At 39.9% G+C, this 14,002-nt stretch overlaps 2 protein-coding genes across 2 annotated transcripts; one reads left to right on the forward strand and one right to left on the reverse strand. All coding sequences in view use genetic code 11, as the record gives it.

Annotated features, from left to right (window-relative positions):
• Positions 1-325: 325 nt before the first annotated feature.
• On the forward strand, positions 326-5,861 carry EGR_01547 (Putative neuropeptide Y receptor; the record flags this gene model as incomplete). The annotated part of the gene is made up of 3 exons (XM_024490796.1): positions 326-793; positions 3,674-4,643; positions 5,722-5,861. The coding sequence occupies 3 exons, from the start codon at positions 326-328 to the stop codon at positions 5,859-5,861; spliced, it is 1,578 nt and encodes a 525-aa protein (XP_024354661.1).
• Positions 5,862-13,113: 7,252 nt separating this feature from the next.
• On the reverse strand, positions 13,114-13,698 carry EGR_01548 (hypothetical protein; the record flags this gene model as incomplete). The annotated part of the gene is made up of 1 exon (XM_024490797.1): positions 13,114-13,698. One exon carries the CDS (start codon positions 13,696-13,698, stop codon positions 13,114-13,116), a length of 585 nt encoding a protein of 194 aa, XP_024354662.1.
• Between the last annotated feature and the right edge of the window lie 304 nt (positions 13,699-14,002).

Here is a 14,002-nt window from a genome sequence, read left to right on the forward strand (position 1 = left end):
TTTCTCCGATGGGTTCAGGATAGGGAGAACAGATTTGCATTGATCTCTATACAAGAACATATTTGTTTGTTTACCACGGCAAACCATTGTTTATTCTTTAATTCCACAATGTTATACTTCACTTGAAAATGCATTGACGTTTGTCAGTCAATGCAGATTTTGATTGGCCAATGGGCAAATCCCCAACTATGTGCGGCTTCTGATTGGTCGGTCTGGTGGTGATTTTACCAGCTGTCATATCCACGTTACCAGTTCAGAAGTTCACGAAAACACGATGAACGTCGTCATGCAGATGCTGTAATTTGTTGAAAATCAGGCCCGCTCAATGGATTGCGAAACCACTGTTCTTGACAGTGTCGATGCAGTGCGAGCGTACATCGATCAGTGCTTTTCGAATAGCTCTCTTAAGGAGAATTATCGAAAGGTTTTCGAGGAACACATAGAAAAGACTAGTTCAAATTCGGCTTGGCTGAACTCTACCCTCGTTGGATTAACCTTCGTCTACATCCTCATGATGTGTATCGGCTTTACAGGAAATATTCTTGTGATGATTGTTATCATTTGCAACCGCGCGATGCGTGTTAGTCCACGGAATCTATTCATTTTCAATCTGGCAGTTTCAGACCTTATCCTTTGCATCGTTACTCAACCTCTCAACCTCTATCGGATTCTTTCCACTAGACACGGCTGGCAACTCGGTCTTCTGATGTGCAAACTCTCCTCCATGGTCCAGGCAACGAACGTCTACGTTTCCTCAATGAGCATCACTGCTATAGCCTTAGATAGATTTCGGGTAGGTTTGATGAAAATTGTATGTGATGTCATATTTTTCCTCACAGTTACAGTCCTTGAATTTGCTTCACTATTTCTTAGTGCATTAGCATTGGGACGGAAGTGGGTATTGTAAAGACTGAATTACAGTAAGATTTAAGTAACGAACCACTGCTAATACTTGAAATGTTCGATCCTTCTCGTGAAATCGCGGTACGGTAAATGAGACTTTCAGACATCCCTTTGCTCCTGTAGTATTTCATAGATGATAAATTTGAGTAAAATCAAACGTGTTAATCCCAAGTCGAAATTATTTGAGCCTAAAAGCGCTGCTCAGATTTGAAAATTTAATCGCACACTTTTTTCTTTCCGTTTTATGTTCATCACACCGACACATTTAATACCAATGTGGTTAACTTTTATCCGACCTCTTCACATCGTATAAAATCAGAGCGAGCGAAGTTCCCACCTTCATGAAATCGCAGGGTTCCTAGACCCTTTCTCACCGAACTTTGCTTGCATCATTACTGGCCAGGTGTTCTGGAGATAAATCATCACACCCAAGGCATTGAATATAGCTCTTTTTACTGCTGTAAAACAAAACGTTGGGTGGTTTGTTTGGAATTATATCCCCTTCGCTTTCCAATCAAGCAGGTCTGCATTATAAAGCACTTTTATATAGTATTTTAAAGCCCGTTAGCCAAAGAGAGAGCGACTGAACTAGTCCATTCCAATCAGGCAAAGACCTTGCTTTCAAAGAACGGTCGTGCACTTCCTGTATACTGTGCAGCATGGTAAAAGAATAGATTAAATAAAACAATAATAGGAACCTCCGTTTTACTGTATTTGTCATTCAGGTAAACTAAGAATTGAATAAATATGAATGCGACAGGGGGATCGGGGACGATTGGACGCATTTACAAAATTTGAGTTTGCCGAATATGCTCCCGATTTTGCACTCCCCTCATGTAAAAATGTAAATCCCTCGTCAACTGCTAACTCAACCGAAATTATAGCCACTTGAGTCGAGATCCATCTCCCGAAGGTTCGACCAAACAATGCATGCATTTCAACAGCCAGCGGAAATTTGTGCAAAGTATGCAGTGAACCGAGAATTGCGATTAGGAAATCCAGTCGTCCTTTGATATTACGTGTTCAGAAGAGATTAATCTAAAAAGTGCTTTGTTTTAAAATTGAAAAGTGTTGAACCAGACACTAAAGGTGAGAGCCATCAAAAATGTTTGCTTGAATCATTTCCAGCATATGTTGTTTTTGCACACACGGCACCTCGATATTTTCTTATGCATTTCAAATACGCGATTATTTAATGTGTAGATGCTTTTTAAGCTACCTTTCATTAATAATGCTGGGCGAAGACGAAAACTGCAAAAGAACGAAATGGTACGAAAGTAATGGTTGAAACAGGAACAGTATCTTGAACGCCTTACCAAAAACAGCCCGGGTGTTTGTTTTGTTTTATTTGCTTCTTCATAGTATGATTTAGCTAATGAAATCAAACGCCCTTTTAGATGAATATCAACAGAATGTTTCAGAACGGAAATGAAAAAATAAATCAATCATTTTGGTGTTGGATATTAAACCGTAAATTATGCCATTAATAGACTTACTAACTTAGGGCTTCTCACATTTATCAACTGCAAAATGATTTATGGTTTACGTCAAGAGTAGCGTAACGGCTGAAAATATTAGGACTTATTTTTATTACGACCAACCGCACGATGGTAAAAGTCCTACGGCTAGTCAAAAGACTGCAGCAGCAAGCGAAGTAGATGCTGAAGAAGTAACGTAGCATAATAATCTGATGGTCATGAAAATATTTTTATTTTACCTCACACGGAGGAGGACTAATTAGGCCGGAAACGATTGGGCTGATAGAGCACTTTAGCACACTTTAACTGTTTATACTTCGCTCTCTTCTTGCAATACTGTCCTTCTACTAGTTGTCTATCCTGAGTCAGACTGGTCCCTCGAGAGGCAGTTCGATTATTTATTTTCTTTGTTTCCGTAGTTTCTAAAGAAATTTGGGCAAGGTACTAACTACACCTATTTCGTAATTGTTTTAAGACTTTGTTTAGGGAGACTGAGTAAAAGGTAACATCCAGATGATCGGTTACTTCAGTATTTAAAGGTGATGTCAAGTAAACGCGATGAATCAACAGAACAGAAGCGTTGTGCAACAGAGGTCCAACGCCTCCGTCTCTAAGCTTTCAATATTCGATCCGATTTGTTCCAACAAATTGTTAATGAAGTACAGCCTCCAATTGATGGAAAGTTCTTTACAACTACACTGTATGGTTCAAATAAAACCCGGGGCACATCCTACATTTTAATCACTTTTAAAGACACTCGGAGAATATCTCAACTATCCACCTAAATGTTCGTCTTCGTAGGGAAAAGTTTGTTTCTAATAACTCTTCACAAAAAACCCCTTCCTTGGCTTGATCACTGCGGACGCAGTTTTTATTCCACTTCCTCGATCCATGTTCCATTTTAGGTCTGATAACTCCCAATTTCCTAAAGTTTTTTATTCGGAGTGAATTTGAGTTAGGTGTACCCTACACCTAATTTTGTTTCCTAACCACAAAAATTTCACTGTATGTATATATTCTCGCACATAATTATTCAAATAGTGACTGTAAAAGTTAGCTATTTTGCAAGAAAATCTTGAGAAAATTCTGAAAATATATTACGAGTTATCTGTTACTTCGTTTCAAGGACCTACGACCCACCATGAATAACAGACTAACTCGACGGAATGATAGTAGAACAACGGAATAAAAAGCATGGAATAGCCCAGCATCCCGCGCTACTTACATCACGTGCATTCATAACCCTAAAGTATAGCAACAGATTTCTTTCAAACACTCTATTTTGATTTCAGCTAATCATGAACCCTTCTCGACAGGATATTAATGTTAAGACAGTCTACGTGATTATATGTTTCCTTTGGCTACTGGCGTTTACATTGTCAACGCCTATTGGAGTATTTGCGAGAGTCTCCACCGCCAACGGCCGTCCAACGTGCTCTGAAGCAACGCTGGATTACAGCATGCGCATCACAAAACTCGTTTATTCCATCTTAGGCATGATCTTGCTCTACGGCACACCCGTTACTCTCGTCAGCATAGCCTACGCTCAAATTTGCATCCTAGTCCACAAGCGAATCAAGAAAAAACCGCGTCATTCCCAGCCCTACCCATTAGGTAGCAAATCGTTACACGTTCACCGAGAGAACACCGATTTTTCGGGTGTTCAGGAAAGCTCACCCAATCGTACCATGCCCGCAGCACGTGTGTCCGACGTTGGCTCGGTCTGTGTCTACTTCTTGCAAAGGAAGCTCACCGACGATCCCGCAAACGTGGGAGTCTGTGAAAACCGAATGTACACCTCACAGCGCCATCCAAGCAGGCATCGTAGGACCAGTTTCTTGCTAGCTAGTGTCTCAATCTTTTTCGCTATCAGCTGGCTTCCCTTAAATATCGTGAATCTCTTGCTCGATCTACGGGAGCTTAATTTTGAGGTGCTCTCCGTCAACCAGTCTACTGGGTGGGAAGACAGGGCCCCGTCTCTGCCAGTTGCAACGCCTTTTGTTCCCCGAGGCCGCTCCGATGATTATCTGAGTCTCCCTGGGGAAACTGTTTTGATCATTCAGGCGGTTTGTCTTCTCTTCGTTCTTATATCCGCGTGCATAAATCCCATGCTCTATGGATGGCTAAATGAAAACTTTCGGCGCAGATTCAAACAACTGTTGCGATGTCCTCATAAAAGGAGATATTTAGTAGAAAGTGAAAAACAAAAGCACAAAACGTGGCAAGTCAGCAAGAAGCGCAGTCCATATGCTCTTTGGCCCAGTAAGTTCAGTGTTTAATCACTCATCGGCAGCGCAAATTTGACCCATCATTTAGTACTGTATAGGGAGCCGCTTAAAAATTAGGCAAAAAGTACTGTCAACTTTGAAAACTAGGCTTAACCCCACAACGAGAATTGTCCATTTTTTACAGACTACTTAATTTCCTCGATTCTTAGTGTTGGCTAATAAATTTTCATAATTAGATCTTACTGCCATTAATTTGGATGTAGTTAAATTCATGGGGATTTTTTACATAAATGACTATTTAAAAACTCCGCATAAGCAAACTAACGACAATCTTAACGCAATTTTTGTAAATACACAGAAATTTGCTCTTGAATTTAATACCTACGTCGCTTGTTCGCATTTAATGTCACGAATTTTACACTTGCGTCCAGTTCACCTCTAGTTGTTAAGGTTGTCGAGTTGAACTTCATCATTGTAATATGGAAATGACTCGTTGGTGGAATGTTCTCAAGTAAACAAAATGTCGTATTTATTCAGGACTGTACCCTAGTAGATGTCACACTTAGAGGTCATCTGCTGGAGCCGTGACTGCTCATCCAAATATGCCGCAAATTCACTTGGAGCTTACCAACTAAAATAGTGGCTTTACGCGAGCATTAAGATGATGGGATTATCAAGTGGTTACCTAAAATGCCATAGAGAAATTTGCTCCAATTCTGTATGTTGTGAAATTAAGACTTTCTAGACATAGAAGCGTATCTAACAAGCTAGGAGATAGGTTTGTGTGCTCACTGTTCGTAATGAAGCGCAACATGCAACCCATTCCCCTCATCAAGCATACAACTTTCAAAAACTGGTCATTATAAAGGGCAGTGTTTAAGGCGTGTCTGTCTTGTGCACATCGTCGTCACACTGCCGAAATAACTTATAATGATTTCAGTCCAAAAATAGCAAAGATTACGCGGGAAAAACGAACCCAGTTTCACTAGAGGACTCCTTTGCTCTTCCATTTGAAGAGGCCTGCCGTCGTAGGTGTGACCGACGGCAAACATCAGACCAATTATCTGCCTCCACCTATCATCCCACAAGTCAGAAGACTAGTTCTGTTCCAGATGCACCACGTCGAAGTCATTCACTCGACGTTATCGTCTACAAGTCTTCCATGCGTCTCAGCGACGGGGCACTGGCTTTCGCCAAAGAGTCCAACTTACCGCGTGGTGTTCTCCTTGAGACCGACATTGACGCCAAATGACCGCAAAATATTTTTTATTTTATTTGATAATACAATAAAGCTGCTCTTGCTGTAGCTCTTAAAGAACGCGCATAAGACGTTAACATTGTGCATACGATTTTGTACGGAAGTTTACTGTTTTATGCGATAAAGGCTGACTAGTGCCTCTTTGTGACTGCTCTTGTAGGGCAAAGGGTCAATTTTTCAGGCACTTGTTTGAATCACCGCATTCTTATTTATAAAATGTCGTAAGTAAATACTATTTTATTTGGTGACCAGATAACGAAATGACACGAATGCTTGCCCTGGTCACCACATCCTAACTTAATAAAAACATGATGAAAGCGGATAAAGAAACAATGAAGTAGTGATCTACATTAATAAACGTCTCAGTAAAAACACTTAGTTTTAATTTTGTTGAGGCACTTTTAAATCTGCGTGATTTTTCCCCGTTGACTTCTGGAAAAAGGCTTCTCATTTGCGATTTTGTATCAAATTCTTATTACCAGCGTCTGTTGTTCTGCGGCAGGAAGCTTTCAAAGTCTGAAACACTTCAAGCATTTCAGTATCTAGCGAATTATCTAAGCGTGTCAACAAAAAAGAGTTCCGTAAGAGGAATCAAATTGTTTGCTTTTAAACATATTCGGAGGCGAGAATGAAGTGTCACTGCTATTTGGCTAAAGTAAAATTTGGGCATGCTACCCTGTTACGACCACAGGCTTTTATTTCTGGAAAGAAGGTTGCACATCCCACCGAGGCGATCAAACACTTTTCAGCAGCATTGGTAAAAGATTTTTGAGGCTAAAATTCAGGCCTCAACTTCCTGGCTGTGAGGCACCAGCAATGGAATTGTGATGGATCGATTTCTTCTCCATAGAGCATTGAAAGTCACTAAAGTTGGAAGCACCATAGATGGGAAGTTCGCATGTAATTCGTAGGGTTGGGTTTGTTACCACGGCCATATTTAGCTAAACGTTTTAAATATTGAATGCCTGCTTTATGCCTTCAATTGCATTCCAAATTCAATGACCGCGAGTGGGTGTAGTAAACGGTATGTGCAGGCACCAGCTGTACTTGACAGTTGCCTTTGCCTGGGTAAATAGAGTATTCGTTCCAAGGTTCAGCGCGGCTATAACAGGCGATTATGACGCAACAGCAAGCCACATTTCATGACCGTGGTAACAAATATATAACTTTTGCATACGATAAAGGGAAATAAGCGAGCAGCAGAATAGCGTTGTGATGCCTTTACCTAATAGTTTGGGAGTTCAAATAGGCTACAGACTGATCTATTGAACAATCGCTAAATTTAATGGTTGTTTTTTCAAAAGTCCTACCAATTCTCTTCTTAATCCCTGACCCTGAAAAGACTCAGGAGTAGGAAATTATCGTAATTCGTTTGGTTTAGCCGTAAGAAAATGCATTATTCTTGGAAAGTAATCTCATAATTAGGAAAAAGTGAGTCGACTAAAGCAGCTGCAGTATTCAACCAGTTTAGAGGGAGGAAGGTGCATTGCACAAATCGAACATACCACTCACAAAATTTATGAAAAGTAGCCGAGAAACGTTCTTTGCGAAATTTATTTAAGTCGAGGTTTTTAAACAGAGTATGAATAGCAGAGACTGCCTTGGTTTTCTGGATATTTGGAATTTATCTAGCACTATAATGGAAGGTTCATTGACGTTTCTTTTGTATCTAAACAGTGATTGTCAAAAACTACTAGTACTAATTATTCAGTTAATTCCAAAAAAGGTTATTAAGTTAAAGACGTGTTTATTTAGCAATTACCCAGACTCTCATGCCCAACCAAGGTAATAAGCTAAAGTATTTAGCTTAAAAACGTTAAGCTAGGCCAACAATATAAGCAAAACTAAGAGACGATATCTTGAAATGTGGTCTGCTGACATAGCCCTGTAGGACCTTCAAGGATGAAAAGTGGGTGGAGGGCAACTAACCCATACGCTATTGTTTGACCCCAATAGGACCTGGTAGCATAAAAGTTTCTGGGAGCGTATCTTGCCTTGAAGTAAGTACAAAGTGGTGAATTGCTGCTCTTGTTTTTACAGACTTATTAAGCTGTTTAGATGTTAGGTTGGTTTTGAGTCAAAGAAGTTGGTAAGAAGTATATCTTGGTTAAGGTACCCTCGGTTTGGTAAAAGTGGCTGTCAAGTGTGAAACTTAAATGAATGGAAACACTTCTTTCCTAAAATGCATTAAACGACCTCAGGAACAAGGCTTCACTGTTTCAAAATTTTTTGTAGGAAACATTTTCTGCTTTGCGGTTTCGACAATAAGAATTGCACTACTCAGCATCTGAGACTTCCCGCACTTCATGGATCCAAGTGGAAGTAGTTTTACTATCTAAGGTATTCATCCGAAGTAGTGAAGTAGAGAGTCTATAGCGAGTAAAAACTTCTTGTTTGTTTTTCGTTCATGACTTTAGGGGAGATCTTAAATTGCCTTTTATTTCTCGAAAAAGGTGGAAATAATGGAATAATGATCGGCAGCTTGGTCATCTCTTTTAAGGTGGCAGCAATTCAACATTTCGCCGAAAGTAGGTTTAGTAAAGAATGGAGGGAATATCCGAAATGGATGTATTCGGTTGATCTTGGTTACAATTCCCATACAGATTGGCTTTGGGGCCTTGTAACACAAACTTGGTGCACAACTTTAGCCCAATTATTTTGCCTTTTTTTGGTCAAAGGCTGTATGCTTTTATAAGCAAAATGCACCTAAAATACATTTTAATGTAGGTATCTTGGCGAATAATTAACATTACTTGTAATGGGTTTCCGCATTTATTAGAAGATCTGTCCAAGCTAGCTTTTGTGTAAAATCATGGAAGAGTTTTTAAAATTAGTGGGGACACAATTGCTTTTAAGAGAATTGACGGGCTTTTTAGGAAAAAAGTGAACCCAACCTTCAAACCTCCAAAATTGATCACTTGAGCGTATTTGTTGAAACCCCCAAATTTTCAAGTTATTAGAACTGAAAATGTTCGTCTAATCGTGATAATGGGCTGGAGATAAAAATCTGAATTTTGAAAACAGGTCAGAGAAGAAGGTTCTGCTTTGATGCAACTCCACCGTAGGAGCCATAAATACAAATTACGTATGATGCATCAAACGACATCAATGGTTTGCGAGGAATACATTAAACTGATGTACGTTTTCATCTAATCCATTGAATATCATTTATACCTATTGGAGATTTATCTGAACATTTTACGAAGTGGCTAGTAGTTTATTGGTCACTCAGAAGTGGAGCACTTTCAGTGAAAGATAGCACAACTTAGAAGGATGAACCAAGTGGTTACATGCTAGGCAAATTAAAAGTGTTTCAAGGATCCATACCATTTGATATGATAATTTTCTAACTATTGACCGCCGAAAAGTCTCATTTCCATCCCTGACCTTTAAAGTAGTTGTGGTTATTTCAGATGTAGGCATTAGGGCAATTTGTCGAGAGTGGATTGCACACCTAATCTGCTTGAATACCCGAGTGCGCCAGTTGCCTTGTCACACCACCTGAACGGACTCATCCTCAAAATCATTCAACGACGCATGAAAATTTTTGCGTTAAAGTGAAACATTGATTTGAAAACATTATTAATTGCTAAATTTGGCCCACATGTGTTCTCATAATGGAATCAGCGTTTCAGACATGCTGTATGTGTATAAGGGTTTGCGCAGTTAAGTGAGATACGCTGCAAAATCGGGTTTAAAATATTCAACACTAGTGTATAAGTAAATATAGATTTGATTTTAGACGGCCCAGTCAACTAGGGAAGTAGGATAAAGCAAAACGGGATTACTTAGAAGTCGGTGCACGATGACAGTTAAATAAGTTGTGACTTTCTACAAAAACCCCAAAACTCATATGGACTGTGAAGCTAAAATCGGAAGTAAATTTTTAATTGGCATTCACAAAAAACCGATGGCACAAGAAAATTTATCGAGGCATGATAAAAGTCGTAGTAAAGCGGTAAATTCCCCAAGTCATATATATTTTGGACGTATTGAATGCATAGAGTAAAACAGGGGGCATAATGCTACACAATTTTATACTTTGAACAGTGAGAATAAAAAAGAGGGTAGAAATATGTCTTCTATTTTATAAATTATCGGATTTCTAAATGATCAGAGGATTTTTAATTCAAAGGACCTTTGTATTCTTTTACGAGTTAATTAAAATGGGATTGTCGCCACCAAAATTGCTGCTGCTCCCCACACAATCGCTTCTTAGTTCTGGAAAGGTTCCGAATACCTATTCGAAAATCACCTTCGAAGGGTTTCCATTGTGACGGGAAGTCTTCCTCAGATGGGTGTAGAAAAATACTAATGTTGATTGCATTTTCCATCTTGGAAGACAGGCCTTTCTGATTATTGCAAAGGCCGCTTCCTTAATCACTATGTGGTTAAGTAGACGGAGTCAATGCATGATAATTAGGTAAACAATAAACGAGAGCAGACTGGAGAACAGCTTCGCATTAATGTTTACGGTGATTTTTCACTTCCTTGTCCAAAATGCATAAGTTTATTTATGACTCACAAGGCCAAAACTAGAGGATTCTAATCGTTTCCTCATGCAAATTAAATGGCAATCACACTTCTAAAGATTTGCAGTTCGTCTGAATTGTGTCTAGTTCTGCCAAAAAAGGCACCATTGAAGGGTTATTCAAAGAACTAAATTCGACCAAAGAACTTCAAACCACTGCCAAAAACCATAAAATCAATTAAGCAGCATTATTAAAAACGCTTAGTAAAGCCACAAACCTGCCAATGGAAAAATGCTAACTAAACAAGAGACTAGGTGTGATCTGCGAAACATTGTTAATTAGGTTACTTTTCAATGGTAATAACCGATCACGCTCAAAGATCAGACCTCCCAAAGATTTTCGAATTTGAAGGCTCATGTCTAGCCTTTGCATTTGTTTTACCGGCCTGATGAGCTGAAAATCACTGCATACCAAAAGTGCTTAAACATAACAGTTTTGATTTAACACATTGAGGTTTTATGGAAAGGGATAGTAGAAGTCGCAACGTTCCAGACCATTCCCTTCATTAAAATGCCACTAAAAGGTTCGTTATTGCAATGACCTTTACCGTGCTCTTCCACTGAGGTCGCATGGCGAATTCCTCAGTTTAAGGGTTTCATTGTGTGCAGTTGGGAAGATGACACTTTTTGCCCCTTATACAACATCCCCAGACATTGGAGACGCAGTTTTGTTTGGGAAGGCATTTTTACTGTTAGTTGCAGCGTTCGCAGCCCCGGTGCACCCGGCATGACTCACCCCCACCGCCGTGGCCTCCACCGCCTCCCCTAGCACAGCGACGATTGGTTAGGCAGGGAGGTTGTGTGTGGAGGCGCATTCGCCTTCCAGCTTGTCGCATCCAAATAATGTTGCTGCGATTTTACAGCAGGGGCTTTCTGGCCTGCAACCAATTATTTTCAGTGTGCCAGTTACTAAATCAACTAAAAATAATGCCAAGTGCCTAGCCTATTGCGGTACCCTCACTGGGGTCCAAACTTCTGGCCATAGGACCTGGTGCATTTCTATAGAAAACGTCAATCATTTAAATTTTTATTTTAGGCATATCATAGAGAAATTTCCTATCAATCATGTACTGATGCTCATTTGTAGGAACACAGACGCTATAGATATGCCAATCGGAGTCATTGGGAAATAAGACCTTAGAAAAACGAGGTCTTTATACCGACCACGTATGTACAACCAGAGCAAGACAGCGTCCAGGTTCCCTGGCCTGAGTACTGGGTCATGGGTCGGTAGCGTTCTTAAGTACATATGGCGGTTTGATTAGCTACAGCCTTATTGTGGATATAGGGACATTTGAAGAGCAACCACATAATTATTGCCCCATGGAGGAGGATCCAGTAAGAGAGACAACAGTAGAACATTCCAGAACGTTTGAGTAAGGAAACTTGCTGGCAAATCTAGAACTCGAGAAAAGAAATACAATTTCTGGAGTCGTAGGCATATGCAGCACAGCCCCCTACATTATGTTAAATTAAACGCCGTAATCATAACCTGAAGAATATTAAGGACAGCGAATTAGTCACTGGTAGTCTGATTTTTTAATGTCTACCTCTAGCTAAGCCACCGAAGTGGTAACCTGTGGATGCGCGTTGTTGATCAAGTGTTACATAATCGGAGTAAACGTGCATTCTGGTAAAATAAGAATGAAAAAAATAGTTGTTTTCAAGAATTCGAGATGCGTGTGAGCAAATTCGTGGACAGTATCATCGGCAACTCTGATACAGTTTTGTGAATCAAGATTTGCCATCTGTTTGGACTGACGACTCCCCGTTTGACCTAAGTATGACCCGCAAGAATAGGTAAATTTTGCACAAGTTGTACTTTTCGAAAATAAGTAGTTTAAGTTGAGTTCCCAGTGTAGCCGAACGGGGGACTCGCGCCGACGCAAACTCCAGCCAAACTGATGCTGAAGCGTGAACCACAAATGCTGACATGTAAAAATTTTAGGCCAAACGAATTGTCAACAAGGAAATGTGCGAAAATTTTGGCTTTACACCACTTTGCCTGCACACCTAGAAATATTCACAGTTTCATGCATTCGCTTAAGTGTAAACTTCGACTGGAAGTATATTGTATCATCGCTTTTCCGTTATTTTTACGACACCATCACGTGAATGCTGCTTTTAAACCTGCTCGCAGGAAGAAGAGAGATTAAAGACATTAGAAGTATATGTAGAAAACTCCGTGTTGAATGTTGCATAGGATTTTGCTTTACAGTCAGTAAAGGCAACTGTTTTATCCTTGCAGGAAGGATAAGAAACATGTTCTTGATGAGAATGCTCAACTGGTGAAACTGCATTTCATTTGCCAAATTATAAGCCCTGCGATCAATTTTAGTCTCCCATTAATGCTTAACTCAAGAATTTGCGATGCTTTTGCAAAGAGGAGTTGATAAAACAATCGGTTATATATTTATTGTTCAATGTAAATATATTTGCAATACCTACTATTCAACTCCCCTCATATTTCACACCACTGCTGTGAGAGGACCATGAGTAGATCAAGCGTAAATTAGTTCATTCATTAGCATTCTTTGAAAATGATTTCTTCATCGAATGGATTGTCGGTTGGTGTGATTTGCACTTTGTTCCACTTCACCGATAGCAAATGCTCTTTACATAGAAGTGATGCATTTTGATACATTCAAAGTAGGTAAATTTCTTCCTCTCAGACCACCGAGCAACTACGGTTTGCTAAGGAAATATTTTGCTTGGCTATGCAGACTCAGCAAGCCTACTGCACACACCACCTGCTGATCGATGTTGGGGCGTGACGATGTTTCTTGATTCCCTCAAATTTTTCACCTTGCATTCCCTGTAGTCCTCAATGAATCGGTCAGTGTGAGAATGGATGAATAATTTAGATTCCTCTTGGCACCTAGAGGCGCTTTGCGCAGTGAGCTGTCGAGCCCGCGCGGCCGATGGTGAGGACCATCGAGCAGAGGAGATGCGTCGACCGCGCATGCTCCTCTGAACCTTCCTCGACTTTAGTGCCTCGCACTTGGGGAGAGACATATCACTTGACATGATCTTCTTTTCCACCTTTGACCAACCACAAAAGCCTGGATTTTCAATATTTGTGCGACTGTCCACTTTTGGATGTGCTTCCGAAATTATCTGTGATGCCAAAAAATTATTTTGGTTTTCAATTTCGGGAATGCTAAAAATGTAATCCTCATCTGAAACAGCGGTCTTCTTTAGGGCATCACAAGAGGAGGCAGTTGGAGGTCTTGAGGGTTCAGTGTAGTTCTTGTGCTTACATTGGTAACTGCTTCCTTGTTTAGGTCTCTTAAATGTCATGCCGCAGTATCGATCATGAATTTAAATTTAGGCTTTCAAACAAAATGATAGCATTTTCAAACATCTTCCCAACTGTCGCACGCACGATGGTAAGTTGTGAACATGCGTTTTGAAACGAATGCTATTCGAATCAGCAAAAATTTAATGAAACATTTATATTATTGAGTTTTGCAGCTGTACTGAAATCCCTTTCCTAGCAGCAAGTCCGAAGACGTTAGTGATGGCAGATAATTGCGGATTATTTTTTTAGTTATGTGAATGAACGTGTAACTGCTACGTTATAATTCGAACTAAATAAAGGCCT

This window comes from Echinococcus granulosus (assembly GCF_000524195.1).
Source record: "Echinococcus granulosus chromosome Unknown EG_S00006, whole genome shotgun sequence".
In the NCBI taxonomy this organism is placed as follows: domain Eukaryota; kingdom Metazoa; phylum Platyhelminthes; class Cestoda; order Cyclophyllidea; family Taeniidae; genus Echinococcus; species Echinococcus granulosus.